General features: G+C 45.5%; 1 protein-coding gene across 2 annotated transcripts in view; it reads left to right on the top strand.

Moving 5' to 3' along the window:
• The window catches only part of REV3L (REV3 like, DNA directed polymerase zeta catalytic subunit), a 312,168-nt gene that overhangs the window by 204,412 nt on the left and 93,909 nt on the right, over window positions 1-13,847 (top strand). For both annotated transcript variants that reach the window (XM_073627093.1, XM_073627094.1), the window contains one exon: window positions 4,609-4,742. In XM_073627093.1, the coding sequence (XP_073483194.1) occupies window positions 4,609-4,742 (134 nt within the window). The remainder of the gene's footprint in view (window positions 1-4,608; window positions 4,743-13,847) is intronic.

Below are 13,847 nucleotides of genomic sequence, written 5' to 3'. Positions count from 1 at the left end.
TAGTGAATCGTGGGGAAATTTATTTTATTATTATTTATATTATTATTTTTTTAAATTATTTATATTTATTTATTATATTATAAGTTATGATTTTGTGTTTCAAACTTCATCATACCCGGGATATCTACTAGACTCTTGGTGGACAGATATAAGTGTGTTATTGCTAAGAATTACAGACCTACAATATAAAACACCAAATTTCTATGCAAAATAATTGTACCGTTTTGAGACGCAAAAATCTGAAATAATCATTCCGCCAGGGAGGTTAAGGGGGTAAAACCTTCCAGGGCTGAAGTGGTTTTAAGGATCGGGTTCCCTCCTTTCCTAAAAACGGCACTATGCCAGATCTGTTAGCGCCTGTGTTAAATTAGAACGGGGGTCAGCAACCTGTAGATCGCAATCTACCAGTGGATCGTGGACAGGTGGCTGGTAGATCTCGGTCTGGATTTGCTGACCTGCCATTCAAGAGCATCAAAACAGTGTGCAGTACAGAGGGACTACTTGTAAAGTTGGAGCTGTGAAAGGAAGCAAGAGCCATATATTCCGATGCCTCCTCTGTAGTGCTGGCTCCTGTCCAATGCGGAGTGATACCAACTGCATTCCAACTCTTATCCCAGCTAGCGGTCTTCAGAGTGGTTCCAGCAGCAGGAAAGAAGAGATCTTTAGGTCAGTGTGAAGCAAAACACTAGGCATAATAGTATAGGGCTGCTTTCAGACCGATGTGCTGCGGTTTTCCCACACTGTGGGTGCAGTGCAGTGTACCTGCAGCTTTCCTGTGGGTTTGCTGCGCTTAGCCATAGACTTCTATTATATCCTGCTATTTTACCACCCCCTAACTTTACGTGTGAGCGAGCACAAGTGCTCTGAAAAGCAATCCTAGTGTGAGTTGTTAGGTGGTAAGGAGGCGTTATGTTGCCTTCTCAACACCTGATTTAAACCCACGATTGCCCCGGAAAACGCACGCATTTGCAACACTGTAGTCCTGCAATTGGAGGTTTAAATCAGGTGTGAGGAGGCTATACTGTGAGCAGTGATCTTTGACTTCTCCCTTGTTGTTCAGGTAGATCTCCACCTCCTGTAAGGTTGCCTACCCCTGCGTTAGTGTATGGTAGTATGTTTTTCAGAACCACTCAGGGACAACATACATTGTTTTTTTGTGGAAATATCTCATTGTTTAATCAGGCAGTGCTTCCACAAGACTAGGTTTGCACATAATGGGAAAATAGATACTTGTGTGGACAATGTAAATCTATCCCAATTTTTTTAAGATGAGGTCTTGAAAAATACTGGACCCAAGTTTGTTTGCATAGTTAACAATAACGTGACCTTTTTCATGTATTTGACCTATGCTTCTTATAGTACTGTGCTGCTATCCAGGGTTTATAATCAGAAAGTCTTCCCTCATTAAAACTGACATAGGTAGGATGTGAAAATAGGCTACACCAATGTGGGAAGTACTATAATTTTTCTAAATAAATTGGCCAGCAACACAAGCTAAAAGGGGGCAACTCTAAATTCTGCGCCACAAGTGAGTAAAAGACTGCCAAGACCAATAACCCATTTGTTCCTGCAATTGCTTGAAATGCTTGGAATCCTGTTTGCTATGGAAATTGTGGAACCGCTATAGCAGATACTAGGCGACTTTTTGTATATCCCTATTGCATACAGACATGCATACAGCATTTAATCAGAAAACTTGAAAACAGTTTTTCATAAAAATAGTTGAAGACAAAGTGATGAAGTCTGGTTTAACCACCTCAATACAGTGCATTTTCACCCCCTTCCTGCCCAAGCCATTTTTCAGCTTTCAGCGCTGTCACACTTTGAATGACAATTGCGCGGTCATGCAATACTGTACCCGAATGAAATTGTTATCATTTTTTCCCCACAAATAGAGCTTTCTTTTGGTGGTATTTGATCACCTCTGCGTTTTTTCGTTTTTTTTTGCACTATAAACAAAAGAAGAGTGACAAGTTTGAAAAAACACAATTTTTTTTTCTTTTTGCTATAATATCAAATTTTTTTTTCTTTAAAACAAATTTTTTCCTCAGTTTAGGCCGAGATGTATTCTTCTACATATTTTTGGTAAAAAAAATTGCAATAAGCGAATATTTTATTGGTTTGCGCAAAAGTTATAGGGGCTAGATTTATAGCATTTTTATTTTTTTTAATTTTTTTTTATTTTATTTTTTTTTTTACTAGTAATGGCGATCTGCAATTTTTTTTTTTTTTTATATCATGACTGCGATATTGCAGTGGACATATAGCACACTATTGACACATTTTTGGGACCATTCACATTTATACAGCGATCTGTGATATAAAAATGCTATAAAAAAAAAAAAAGTGATTCTAACTGTAGGGGGAGGGGATTCATAAGGGGAGGAGACCGATCGGTGATCCTCTGTACTGAGAATACACCATCGGACATTGCCGGGCACACGCATCGGGTCCCCAGTGACATGGCAGGTGCGTGCTCCCCCTGGTGGGCCGGGAAAGCGAGGGCGTCATATGACGCCCTCCCGCAACGAGAGCTGCACCGCCTGGCCATCAATTGACAGCCGGCGATCGGCAGGCAGTTAAAGAAGCTTGAAATAAATTGCAGAGCATGTACAATATGATGATTCAATACATTGTCACCTGAAGATGCAAACCCGGGATGGGTCTACAACCTGTCCAAACCCAAGAGCAAAAAATGAATATGCTGCACCTTGCCAGTCCATAGACTCGCTGTGGTGGCTACATAACTTCTCTTTTTTTCAGGCTTCCTTGCCTTTATTTTTACCTGGCGATTCTGGAAGAGCAGCATTTTTACCCTAAGGCAATACTACAGAACTTCTCCCCTTGCCCCTTCTCCTTAAAGAGTAAGTTCACCTTTGTACACTTTTTTTTTCTAAATTCCAGCTCCCCTATGCACCAATAATAGCATTCATGTACTTTTTTTGCAAAAATATCAAAGTTTTCGATTAAATCTAGAGTCACCTACTCTTGTCTACATCCATGTTTCCAGACGTTTCCATTAGTAATGTCTTCTTCCTGATCAGACTTTAGGTCACAGCGAAGGAAAGAGTTGACCAGCTGACCTCATTAGCACACACCCTGCCTCATCCATTCTCCCATTCCCAGGTGCATGCATGTTTTTTAAATGAAATGCAATCAATCTGTGCACCCCCTTCTCACTAAATACAGAAACACTCAGCTGTCAAGTCCCGTTCACAGCTCTGCATAGCTGGAACTCACATTCCCACATGCGTTTTGTTTTTTTTAGCGAGGTGGGGAGGCGTTTTGGAGCATTTTCACTCATCACACATAGGGCAGCCCATCCACCCGAATGGACTGCCCTACACACAGCTATCACCCCAAAGAAGCCTCAAAACTTTTTTTTTTTTTTTTAAGAGTGGGGCTTGGTGCGTTATTTACTGCGATTTTTTTATTTATTTTTATTTGTGTGAAGCGCATTTCTGAAATGCAAGGAAACGCACATATGTGAATGGAGCCTCATTGTTCTTGTGTTATCGCACCAATTTCACTTTCATGCCCCATTCACATCTAGCATAGTGGGAGTGAATGTTTTGTGTCTCGTTTTTCCTGTGACATGGACAGGGCAGCCTGTTGATTCAAATTGGCTGCACTACATATGGTTAATGGGACATTTTGGCGTTATGTGGGTTGCGTGTTTTTTACTTTGCAGCATTTGCACCTCGTTTTTTCACATGGCAAAATGTGTGTTTGCTTCTGTGTTTGGTGTGCCAGTAACAATTAATGGCACTGAAAGCGCAACTAGTAATTTTAGGTGTATAAACATGGGCATACACTATGCAATCTGATTGTGTATTTAGCGAGAAGGGGGATTACTGATTGATTACATTTCATTAAAAAAAACGTGCACCTGGGAATGGGAGGGTGGATGATGCAGGGTGTGTGCTAATGAGGTCAGCTGGTCAACGCCTTCCTGTGTCATGACCTAAAGTCTGATCAGGAAGAAGACATTACTAATGGAAACGTCTGGAAACGTGGATTTAGACAAGAAAAGTAAGTGACTGTAGATTTAATGGAAAGCTTTGATATTTTTGCATAAAAACTACACGAATGCTATATTGGTGCATAGGGGAGCTGGATTTTAGAAAAGTGTGTTCAAAGGTGAACTTACTCTTAACATAGGGGTAGGTCTTTTGTTGTCCAAGGAGAACTAGGAATGATGCTAACTGATGAGAGTGTAGCACAGGCGCAAAGCACAGGAACCGGCTCTCTGCATCAGGTTATCAACTTACAAAATTTCTGGCAGAATCAACAGGTATTTTCTGTACTTAAAGCTTGTAACATAAAGCATTTGATTATATATTTACCAGACCAAAAGAGGACAAATAAGATAACTTCATTGTTGGGGTTTATATACACTTAAACTGTTTCTGTATATGACCAAATGTTGACACCTCCTGTGTAAAATGAATTGCCCATTTGTGATAACATACACAACCTTCAGTAGTGCATGATTCATTTTGGATGGTATATTTCTCATTTATTTTTTTACCAGTCTAAAACAGTGCCTATGTTTTTAAGTCTGCTAACTGAGTGATCTGTACTTTCCTTTTTCATCCTTTTTTCTAGTCTTGTTAAGAACATTGACGGCAGCTCATCTGAAGAAGACTCTTCAGGCAGTGAAATGGAGTGGAGTAGTAACAAGTTGCTTCTAGCAAATCTTTCTATACCTCAGTTAGATGGAACAGCTGATGAGAACGGTGGTGGGTAGAATTTGTATGTTAGCTTTTTGCTTTCTTGAAATGTTTTAGCTTGGCAATGGTCAAAGTATATTCCCTTGCATCCTAAAGTGTAAGTTTTGTATTAAAAGTTTGAATTTGCAGGATAGTGTCTAATTTGCAAAAATAGCAAATTTAATCTAAATTGCTGGTATGCACAATTTTTTTGAGTGCAAATAAATGTCCATCTGTCACCAAATGTGTCAATAAATCTTATCACTCCATCCACTACACTTAGTGGATGACCAAAGTGAAAATAATCTTCAAACAGTCCACTTAATATGCTGTGTGGTCAATATCTGCGCACCACCTCAAGTGACCCTTGATCACACAGTGGAATCCCAGCGCGCTCCCTCCGACCAGTGTATTGCTCTCACCTTCTCCTTAGACCTTTAACAAATAGGTCTGCTGCGCCTTCCCCTTTTATGAGTTTACATCCACATGAATGAGCCTGTCTCAGTGGATTCCCATATATCGATTCCCATCCACCTTCATTCAGAATGCTCCCGCAGGTAAGTTGTATAAAGATCTAATATTCCTCTGCATTCTCTTAAATAGAGATAGAAATCCTAGTGCTTTCTGCTAAAATGTATCTCTTTATTAAAATCACTAATAAAATGTCGTTCCCATTATATTGTGCACTATAAATATAAGATCTCATTGCTGCTTTAAAGTGGTAGTAAAGTCACTATGTTTATTTTTATCTATAGGTAAGCCTATAATAAGGCTTACCTATAGGTACAGTATAGTGAGGTAAAAAAGTATTTGATCCCCTGTTAATTTTATATGTTTGCCCACTGATAAAGAAATTATTAATCTATCATTTTAATGGTAGGTTTATTTTAACAGCGAGAGACAAAATAACAAAACAATCCAGAAAACCGCATTTCAAAAAAGTTCTAAACTGATTTGCATTTTAATGAGTGAAATAAGTATTTGACCCCTTCGCAAAACTTGATCTAGTACTTGGTGGCAAAACCCTTGTTGGCAATCAGAGGGATTTTGCCCCACTCCTCATTTGCAGATACTCTCCAAGTCATTAAGGTTTCAAGGCTAACATTTGGTAACGCGAACCTTCAGCTCCCTTCACATATTTTCTATGGGATTAAGGTCTGGAGACTGGCTAGGCCACTCCAGGACCTTAATGTGCTTCTTGAGCCGCTCCTTTGTTGCCTTGGCCATGTGTTTTGGGTCATTGTCATGCTGTAGTAGCCATCCACGACCCATTTTCAATGTCCTGGCTGAGGGAAGGAGTTTCTCACCCAAGATTTTATGGTACATGGCCCCGTCCATTGTCCCTTTTTGATGTGGTGAAGTTGTCCTGTCCCCTTAGCAGAAAAACACCCCCAAAGCATATTGTTTCCACCTTGAGGATGGGAATGGTGTTCTTGGGGTCATAGGCAGCATTCCTCCCCCTCCAAACACAGTTGAGTTGATGCCAAAGAGCTTAACTTTGTTCTCATCTGACCACAACACTTTCACCCAGTTAACCTCTGAATCATTCAGATGTGCATTAGCAATCTTCAGACGGGCCTGTACATGTGCTTTTTTGAGCAGTGGGACCTTGCAGGCTCTGCAGGATTTCTGTTCTTTGCGGCGTAGTGTGTTACCAATTGTTTTCTTGGTTACTATGGTCCCAGCTGCCTTGAGATGATTGACAAGATTCTCCCGTGTAGTTCTGTTCTTTTGTAGTACCGTTCTCATGATCATTGAAAATCCACGAGGTGAGATCTTGCAATGGAGCCCCAGACCGAGGGGGATTGACCGTTATTTTGTGTTTCTTCCATTTGTGAATAATCGCACCAACTGTTGTCACCCACTCACAAAGCTGCTTGGCGATGGTGTTATAGACGGTTCCAGCCTTGTGTAGGTTTACAATCTTGTCCCTGACATCCTTGGACAGCTCTTTCGTCTTGGCCATGGTGGAGAGATTGGAACCTGATTGATTTGCTTCTGTGAACATGTGTTTTTTATACAGGTAACAAGCTGAGATGAGGAGCACTCCCTTTGAAAGTGCTCCTTATCTCAGCTCTTTGCCTGTATAGAAGACACTTGGAAGCCAGAAATCTTGCTGATAGGGGATCAAATACTTATTTCTCATTGACAGACACAGCCTTCATAACGATAGGGTTATATCGTCTCTATTAGGAGTAGGACTAGGCAGAACCAAAATGCAAACAAGCACCTGGCTACATCCATGGGCCTTCTTTAGTCAATATATAACCCCCTCCCTGCTCTAGGTATTCAGTTTTTTTTCTGCCTAGTCTAGGAGATGGACCTGGCTCCCTGCTGGGACCTGTGGTTCTTTTTGTTTTATTTCTCTTTTTTTCTGTGATGATCTGCAATCAACTGCCGGGCTGGGTGACAGGCTGGATAATATAGATCCTGGTAGTCTCCCCAGCCTGGCCATCAAGCGCACGCTGACCTTAGCTCTGCACTGGGTTGGCCGCGACAAGCCCATTCTGGACGGGGGTGGCTGGCGAGCAAAGTCTCGCAGGGGCACATATGACCAGACTACTGCCATCTGGGCACAGTGTCACCATGGCCAACAGCCACTCCATCTAGGTGGGAGGTGGATCTGTCTGTGGAGTGTGACCAGCACTCCCTGCACTTGGGGTAAGTATGGGCTCCACCGGGTCAAGACACAGTGGAGCAGCTGGGTACTCCCTGGGCGGGTCGATTTGGGGTGATGGCTTCCATGCTCTCCCTTTCTCCTTCCCTCCCCTCCTTCCTGGGGACGCTGCTGTTTGTTGGGCGCGGGGAGGATGTGAGGCACCTACCTGCCTAAGTGGGGTCTCTTCCAGGTGGTCTCCAGGCGTCCTGGTGCAGGGGGGATACAGGGCTTAGGTCGGCCCGGTCCCCCCGAGGGCCGGCGGCGGGCATCCAGAAATTTATCCTGCGGCCTACCGCGGGCGCCCAAAATATTTAGCCCGCGACCTACCGTGGTTCCCCGCATGCTCGCCGCAGGCGTCCAGAAATTTAGCCCGGGGCTTTTGCGGCCTACCGCGGTCCCCCCGCGGACGTCCAAATAAAAAATTAGCCCGCGGCCTGCCGTGGTCCCGCCGCGTACTTGCAGTGGGCGGCCAGAAATTTAGACCGCGGCTTTTGCGGCCTACCACAGGTCCCCAAAAATTTAGCCCACAGCGTTTGTGGCCTACCGCGGTCCCCCTGCGGGCCATGTGCTCGCGGCGGGCGGCCAGAAATTTAGCCTGCAGCTTTTGCGGCTTGCTAGGCCACGTCTTTTGCAGCCTACTAGGCCGTGGCTTCGGCGGCCTGCTAGGCCTCGTGGTGGCCCCCCTTTCCTGAGGGGTGGCGCTGCTGGGGTCTGTGCCCCCTGTGAGGGGCTCCGGTCTGTGCCTGTGAGGGGCCACGGCTTGTGCCCCTGTGAGGGGCCACGGCTTGTGCCCCTGTGAGGGGCCTCCGGGTCTGTGCCCCCTGTGAGGGGCCTCCGGGTCTGTGCCCCCTGTGAGGGGCCTCCGGGTCTGTGCCCCCTGTGAGGGGCCTCCGGGTCTGTGCCCCCTGTGAGGGGCCTCCGGGTCTGTGCCCCCTGTGAGGGGCCTCCGGGTCTGTGCCCCCTGTGGAGGGGCCACGGGTCTGTGTCTCCTGTGAGGGGCCACGGGTCTGTGTCACCTGGGAGGCTGTGTCCCTGTGAAGGGGCCCCCCGGGTCTGTGTCACCTGTGAGGGGGCCCGGGTTTGTGCCCCTGTGTGGGGCCCTGGTGCTGTGAAGGGGCTTCGGTCTGTGCTTCCTGTGCGGGGCCTCGCTCGAGGGGAGCTGGTTTTCGCACTTATTGTCTGTGCGGGTACCTTTTCAAGATGGTGCATCTGTGGCTGTGGTGGAGGGCTGGTATCCCTTTGGATAAATGGTTTGGCGCAGCGAACGCGTTTCCTTCTCTCTTATTCTGATAAATTTGTTCATGAGGACTGGGAGTGTCCAAAGTGTCTTTGATGTTTCCAAGAACACTTGCTGTAAGGTACCCCTTTGGGGGGTCCCTCCTTCAGTAGTGGACTGTTCCGCCAATAGTGGACCCCCCTGTCTCTAGGCTGCTCAAGGCAACCATGGGTCCAATAGAGGAATCTCTGGCTTCTAAAAGGTCCAGCTGACATGTCTGGAGGGGGAGCAGAGTCCTCCTGTCTTTGCTGCATTGGAGGACCTGTTGAGCTAGGATGCTTGGCTGCAGTTACCCTGGTTGCTGAGTTCTCTGTTTCCTCAGGGGGCTGAGACATGTATTTTGGGGGGCGACCCTGACTGGCAGCATGTCGAGTCTTGATCTTGTCCAGTTACAGGATAGTTTTCCGGCTGTGTTTTTGCTTCCAAGGGGTTTGTTGCCAGACTGCTGGCAACAAACGGGGCTGTGCAAGCCCTGTTGCTGTAGAGGATGTTCCTGTACTGAGAATGGTTTCAGGGGTTTTATTCAAACCTGTTCAGTCTACAAGATGGAGGGCATGGTACATTATGGGTGTACAGTAGTTCAGGATGGAGTCCGTCCGCACAGTGGTGGCACTCCTTTGTCATGGGGAATTTCTGATTTCTATCGACACCATGAATGCTACTTACGCCTTCTATGTGCCCGTCTCCAGCACTTCCTCATTTTGCTGTGGGTGCGGAGCATTAGGAGCGTGTGGTGTTGCCCCTTTGAGTCTGGCCACCCCTCCTTGGGTGTTCACGAGGTGTTTGCCCCGGATCTGGCGTGGTTACATCGGTGGGGGTTTGCAATCCTGGGCTGCCTGGACGATCTTCTTCTCCGACTACTCCGAGGAGCACCATAATTCTTATACAAACCTTGACTGATTTCAGTTGATGGCTATACTATCGGATGTCTGCTTGGTTCTGTCAGATCTTTGGATTATCTGAGCCTGACCGGGGCTTCAGCTCTGGCCAGCGTGTTTTCTTCTCCTGGACAATACTCCGGAAGTTGCATGCTACCTTTTTTTCATTTACTGTCCAGCAGGTGGGCTCCTCTACGGATCTGCATGTGGGGTTGGGTCCGATGTTATCTATTTTTTTTAGGCGATTCCATTTGCATAGTTCCATACAAGCTTCCTTAGGGGAGATCCTGGCATAATGGGATGAATACCCAGGGTCTCTGCTGGACAATCGGATTCGACTGAGTCAGGAAACCAGAGTTTTTCCCTAGTCTGGTGGCTTCGCTATCCGGTTCTTCGGTGGGGTAAATCCTTGCTCCCCTTGTATTGAACAGGGTGACCACCAATGCCAGTCTGTCCGGGTGGGGAGAGGTCCTAGGACTGAGCTCTGCTCAGGGTTGTTGGACGTTGGTGAAATCTGGACTACTGAGTAATATCTTGGAACTTCATGCAAACAGACTAGTCTGGATCATGGAAGGATCGACTTCGGGGGCTCCCGGTACGGTTCCAGTCGGGCGAAGCAACGGCGGTGGCTTATGTCCTTCAGGGCGGGCCAAGATATGCTGTTGGGGGCCCTGGCTGTTGCCAGTATCCTCCGGTGGGGAGAGCGCCTCGTTCCGGCCCATTCTGGCATACGCTTTCCAGGAGTAGAATACTGTAAAACGGATACCTCAGTTGGTTAGGGTTGGACCATGGGATGGGCCCTTCATGGGGCCGTATTTCATTGTATTTGACTCCGCTGTGGCAGGCCTGAGGTAGCGTCCTGACTCAATGGGACGGTACCGAGGTTTCTGGCAAGGTCACGGGAGCTTCTGGCGGCTCTAGTGACCCACGTTTGCTCTATGCCTTTCCTTCTCTCCAGCCTTTGCAGTGTCTTTTTGGCAGGATCACGGCTGCAGTGATTCCGGTCATTCTATTGGATCCGGTTGGGTCCCGGTGGTCTGGGTAGGTCGACCGGGTGCGCCCGGTCGCCAACGTTTTCCTTGGCAACTGCCTCTCAGTCAGGACATACTGTCTCATGGACCGTTCTTACATCCTGTTTTTAGAGTCGCTGGTTTTTAACGGCCTGGCTGTGATGAGCCAGGTGCTGCGGTTTTCAACCCTGCTGATGGGGGATAGAAGAAATGGGCCTTGAGCACCATCGAGGCCCAGGGCTCAGCCTGGGTGGTCTTCTTCAGCGTCTCCTGGTCTCGCACTTCCTGGTGCTACCTTTTTTTTTTTATTCAAGGGGTTAGGCGTCTGGTTCCACCAGTGCGGTTCTTCTACTGCCGTGGGATCTGAACTTGGTCATTTCATTTCTCCAGAAGCCTCTCTATCTCTCTTCCAAGATATTCTGGAGATTCCAACACTTACTCTGGCGGAAGGTGGTCTCTTGGTGGCTATCACCTCCGCCCACAGGGTGTTAAAAAGGGGGCGTTATCTTGTCATTCACCTTACCCAGGTTAAGGTGGTGCTTTGCCCTTTTTTACAAGGTTCCGCCCTTGGATTTCCATTTGAATAAGGGCATTGTGTTGCTTTTCTTGTGTCCCTGGTCAGCACTTTGCAAGAATTTTGCCTTATCTGCCCTGATGGGGTTTTGGTGGACGTGCCAAGGAAGGGGCTCTGTTTTTTTTTTTTTTTTTTCTCCAACCCTTCTCTGGATGGAGGGCTATTCTGTCAAGAATCGGGTGCCTCTTTTCCTGTTATGGCGATTTCTTCTTGGGCCTTCGGTCATCATGCGTCCGTTGTGCAGGTTTGCAAGGCGACCACTGGTCATCAATGTACATGTTCACAAGTCTACGAAGTGAACAGGTTGGCATCTGTGGATGCCTCTTTTGGCCGCCATTTTTTTTTGCAGTTCGCTGGTTAGAGGGTCTATTCCTTCCTTGAAGTGGTATCGTTCAGTTTGGGTTCCAGCGTGTCCTGGGTGAAGTTCCTGTTACCTGGTCGGCTCTTGTATTAGCCTTGGGATTTTTCGTTCTCCCACCCCTCATGTTGGCACTGCTTTGGGATGTCCCTATTGTTATGAAGGCTGTGTCTGTCAATGAACGAATGAGAATATAGGATTTTTTACTTACCGTAAAATCCATTTCTCTGAGTTCATTGACAGACACAGTGCCCACCCCCTCTATGGAGTTCTTTTGATACTTCTATTACTGCTTGCTACTAAACTGAAAACCTAGAGCAGGGAGGGGGTTATATACTGACTAAGGACGGCCCATGAGCGTAGCCAGGTGCTCGTTTGCTTTTTTGTTTTGCCTAGTCCTACTCCTAATAGAGGCGATATAACCCTATCGTTATGAAGGCTGTGTCTGTCAATGAACTCAGAGAAATGGATTTTATGGTAAGTAAAAAATCCTATTTTTACCCATTAAAATGCAAATCAATTTATAATTTTTTTGAAATGTGTTTTTTTGGATATTTTTGTTCTGTCTTTCACTGTTAAAATTAACCCTTCCATTAAAATTAGACTGATCATTTCTTTGTTAGTGTGCAGATGTACAAAATCAGCAGGGGATCAAATACTTTTTTTCCCTTACTGAAAATATCACCTAAACATGCACTGTTTAGGAGATATTGGCTTTAGCAGCAGCAGTCGATGACGTCACCAGCACATGCTCTCTGAAGGAACAGCATACCCATTCCGTGCCTTTAGAGCTCTCTGCCGCGGCCGTGATTCCCTCACGCATGCATGGGAGTGATGTAATTGCGGTGCGCCCATTTATGTGGCCGAAGCCCGCGAACTCGGAAAGAAGACCAGGTGAAGATAGAAGCACTATAACCCATTTCAGTATACATTAGCAAATGCATACCACTAAAACATGCCCTTAAAATCTTTACATCCTTATTGGAAAACAAAGCAAAACTGGAAGTGACAGACACTTAATTTTTTTTTTTTTTTACGTTAATTTTATCATTTTATTGATCTTTGTAGAAAGCAATACCCAGAAATCTTCATTTACATACATCTCGTGATTGCTCTGTAGACTGCATATGTGAACTTGTGGAATTTTTATGTAACCCGTGCATTAAATACACAACTTAGGAGGGGAAGACCAAATTCCGAAAATAGCACAAACTGCTTTAAAAGCACTTGTTGATTGTCTGTTGCCATAATTCTGTATTTAGCGTTATCTATTTATAGACCATGGGTTATATGCGGCTACCTTTAGGTGATTAGATACTGGCAAAAGCTTTGCTGGGCCCATCTCCCAGTATATCCATATAATTCCGCCTACATTGTGAGACTAGTTTTCTTAGGTGGTGGACACCTCTTCCTGGAGTGGAATTTCCTGCTATTTTTCACGACATTTGTTTTATCTCCTTTGACTGACACATCTATCAAGATCTGACTGCCTAATACTTTTATGGCTCAGTAGTAGCTTCCAGGCCATTGCCCTTGTGTATACTTTGGGAATCCATACCCAGACCCTGCAGTAGTTTGGCTGGTCTATAATGTTTGCTTTGGGCACTGGATCCTGCATTTGGTACTCACCCTGGCACTTTATGCAACCAAGTGTAGTTAGCCACAGGGTGGTCCATTCCAATAATATTTGGACTTTTTTGAGGGTATGCCCACCATCACGGGCTAAACGTGGACCCTGAACATGACCAAATAGGATAGGGTTTCCTTGCACCGTTATACATACCAGTTCCTAAGTATACATGTCTTTAATAAACCTGTAGCATACACTACATTCATATTCTACAAGACGCACCACAATGCCATGCACTCAAGTGGTTTACAAGGCACTGGGTAGGGGGGGGGGGGGGGGCTACACTTTGTTTTAGTTTTTTTCCATAATATTTATTGTCCCACTATTTGGCCTTCTAGGTAACATTATTGTAGCATTTACCTATTTACATTTTTGTATGTTTCTTTTCAACTCGCTACCAGAAGTTCTCCTTCGGCTAATGATGTAGTGCTCATAATAAGACTCCTTACTATGCGCTTTCGGCCTCCATTTACTGCCAACAATGCAAGCTAATCATTTTCTGGCTGACCTTTTGCCGAATACCCCAGAAACACAGCTATTGGAACTCTATTTATGGCTTGGCTATTGCAATTTCTTCATGGCAGGCATGCTAAACCACCCAATCTTCGTCCATTCTATCAATACACAAGCTGGGCTGGAGAAATTCACGTTCTATATAGATAATCCCAATCTTTCTTCAAGATTTCAATTCTTGTTCTTGGCCTTTTATTCTCTGTAGGCCCAATGAAGAATGTGATGTCAGATCCCCAC

The sequence above is a fragment of the Aquarana catesbeiana genome, linkage group LG04, assembly GCF_042186555.1.
Source record: "Aquarana catesbeiana isolate 2022-GZ linkage group LG04, ASM4218655v1, whole genome shotgun sequence".
NCBI lineage: Eukaryota > Metazoa > Chordata > Amphibia > Anura > Ranidae > Aquarana > Aquarana catesbeiana.
This window is presented reverse-complemented; position numbering and strand designations above follow the sequence as displayed.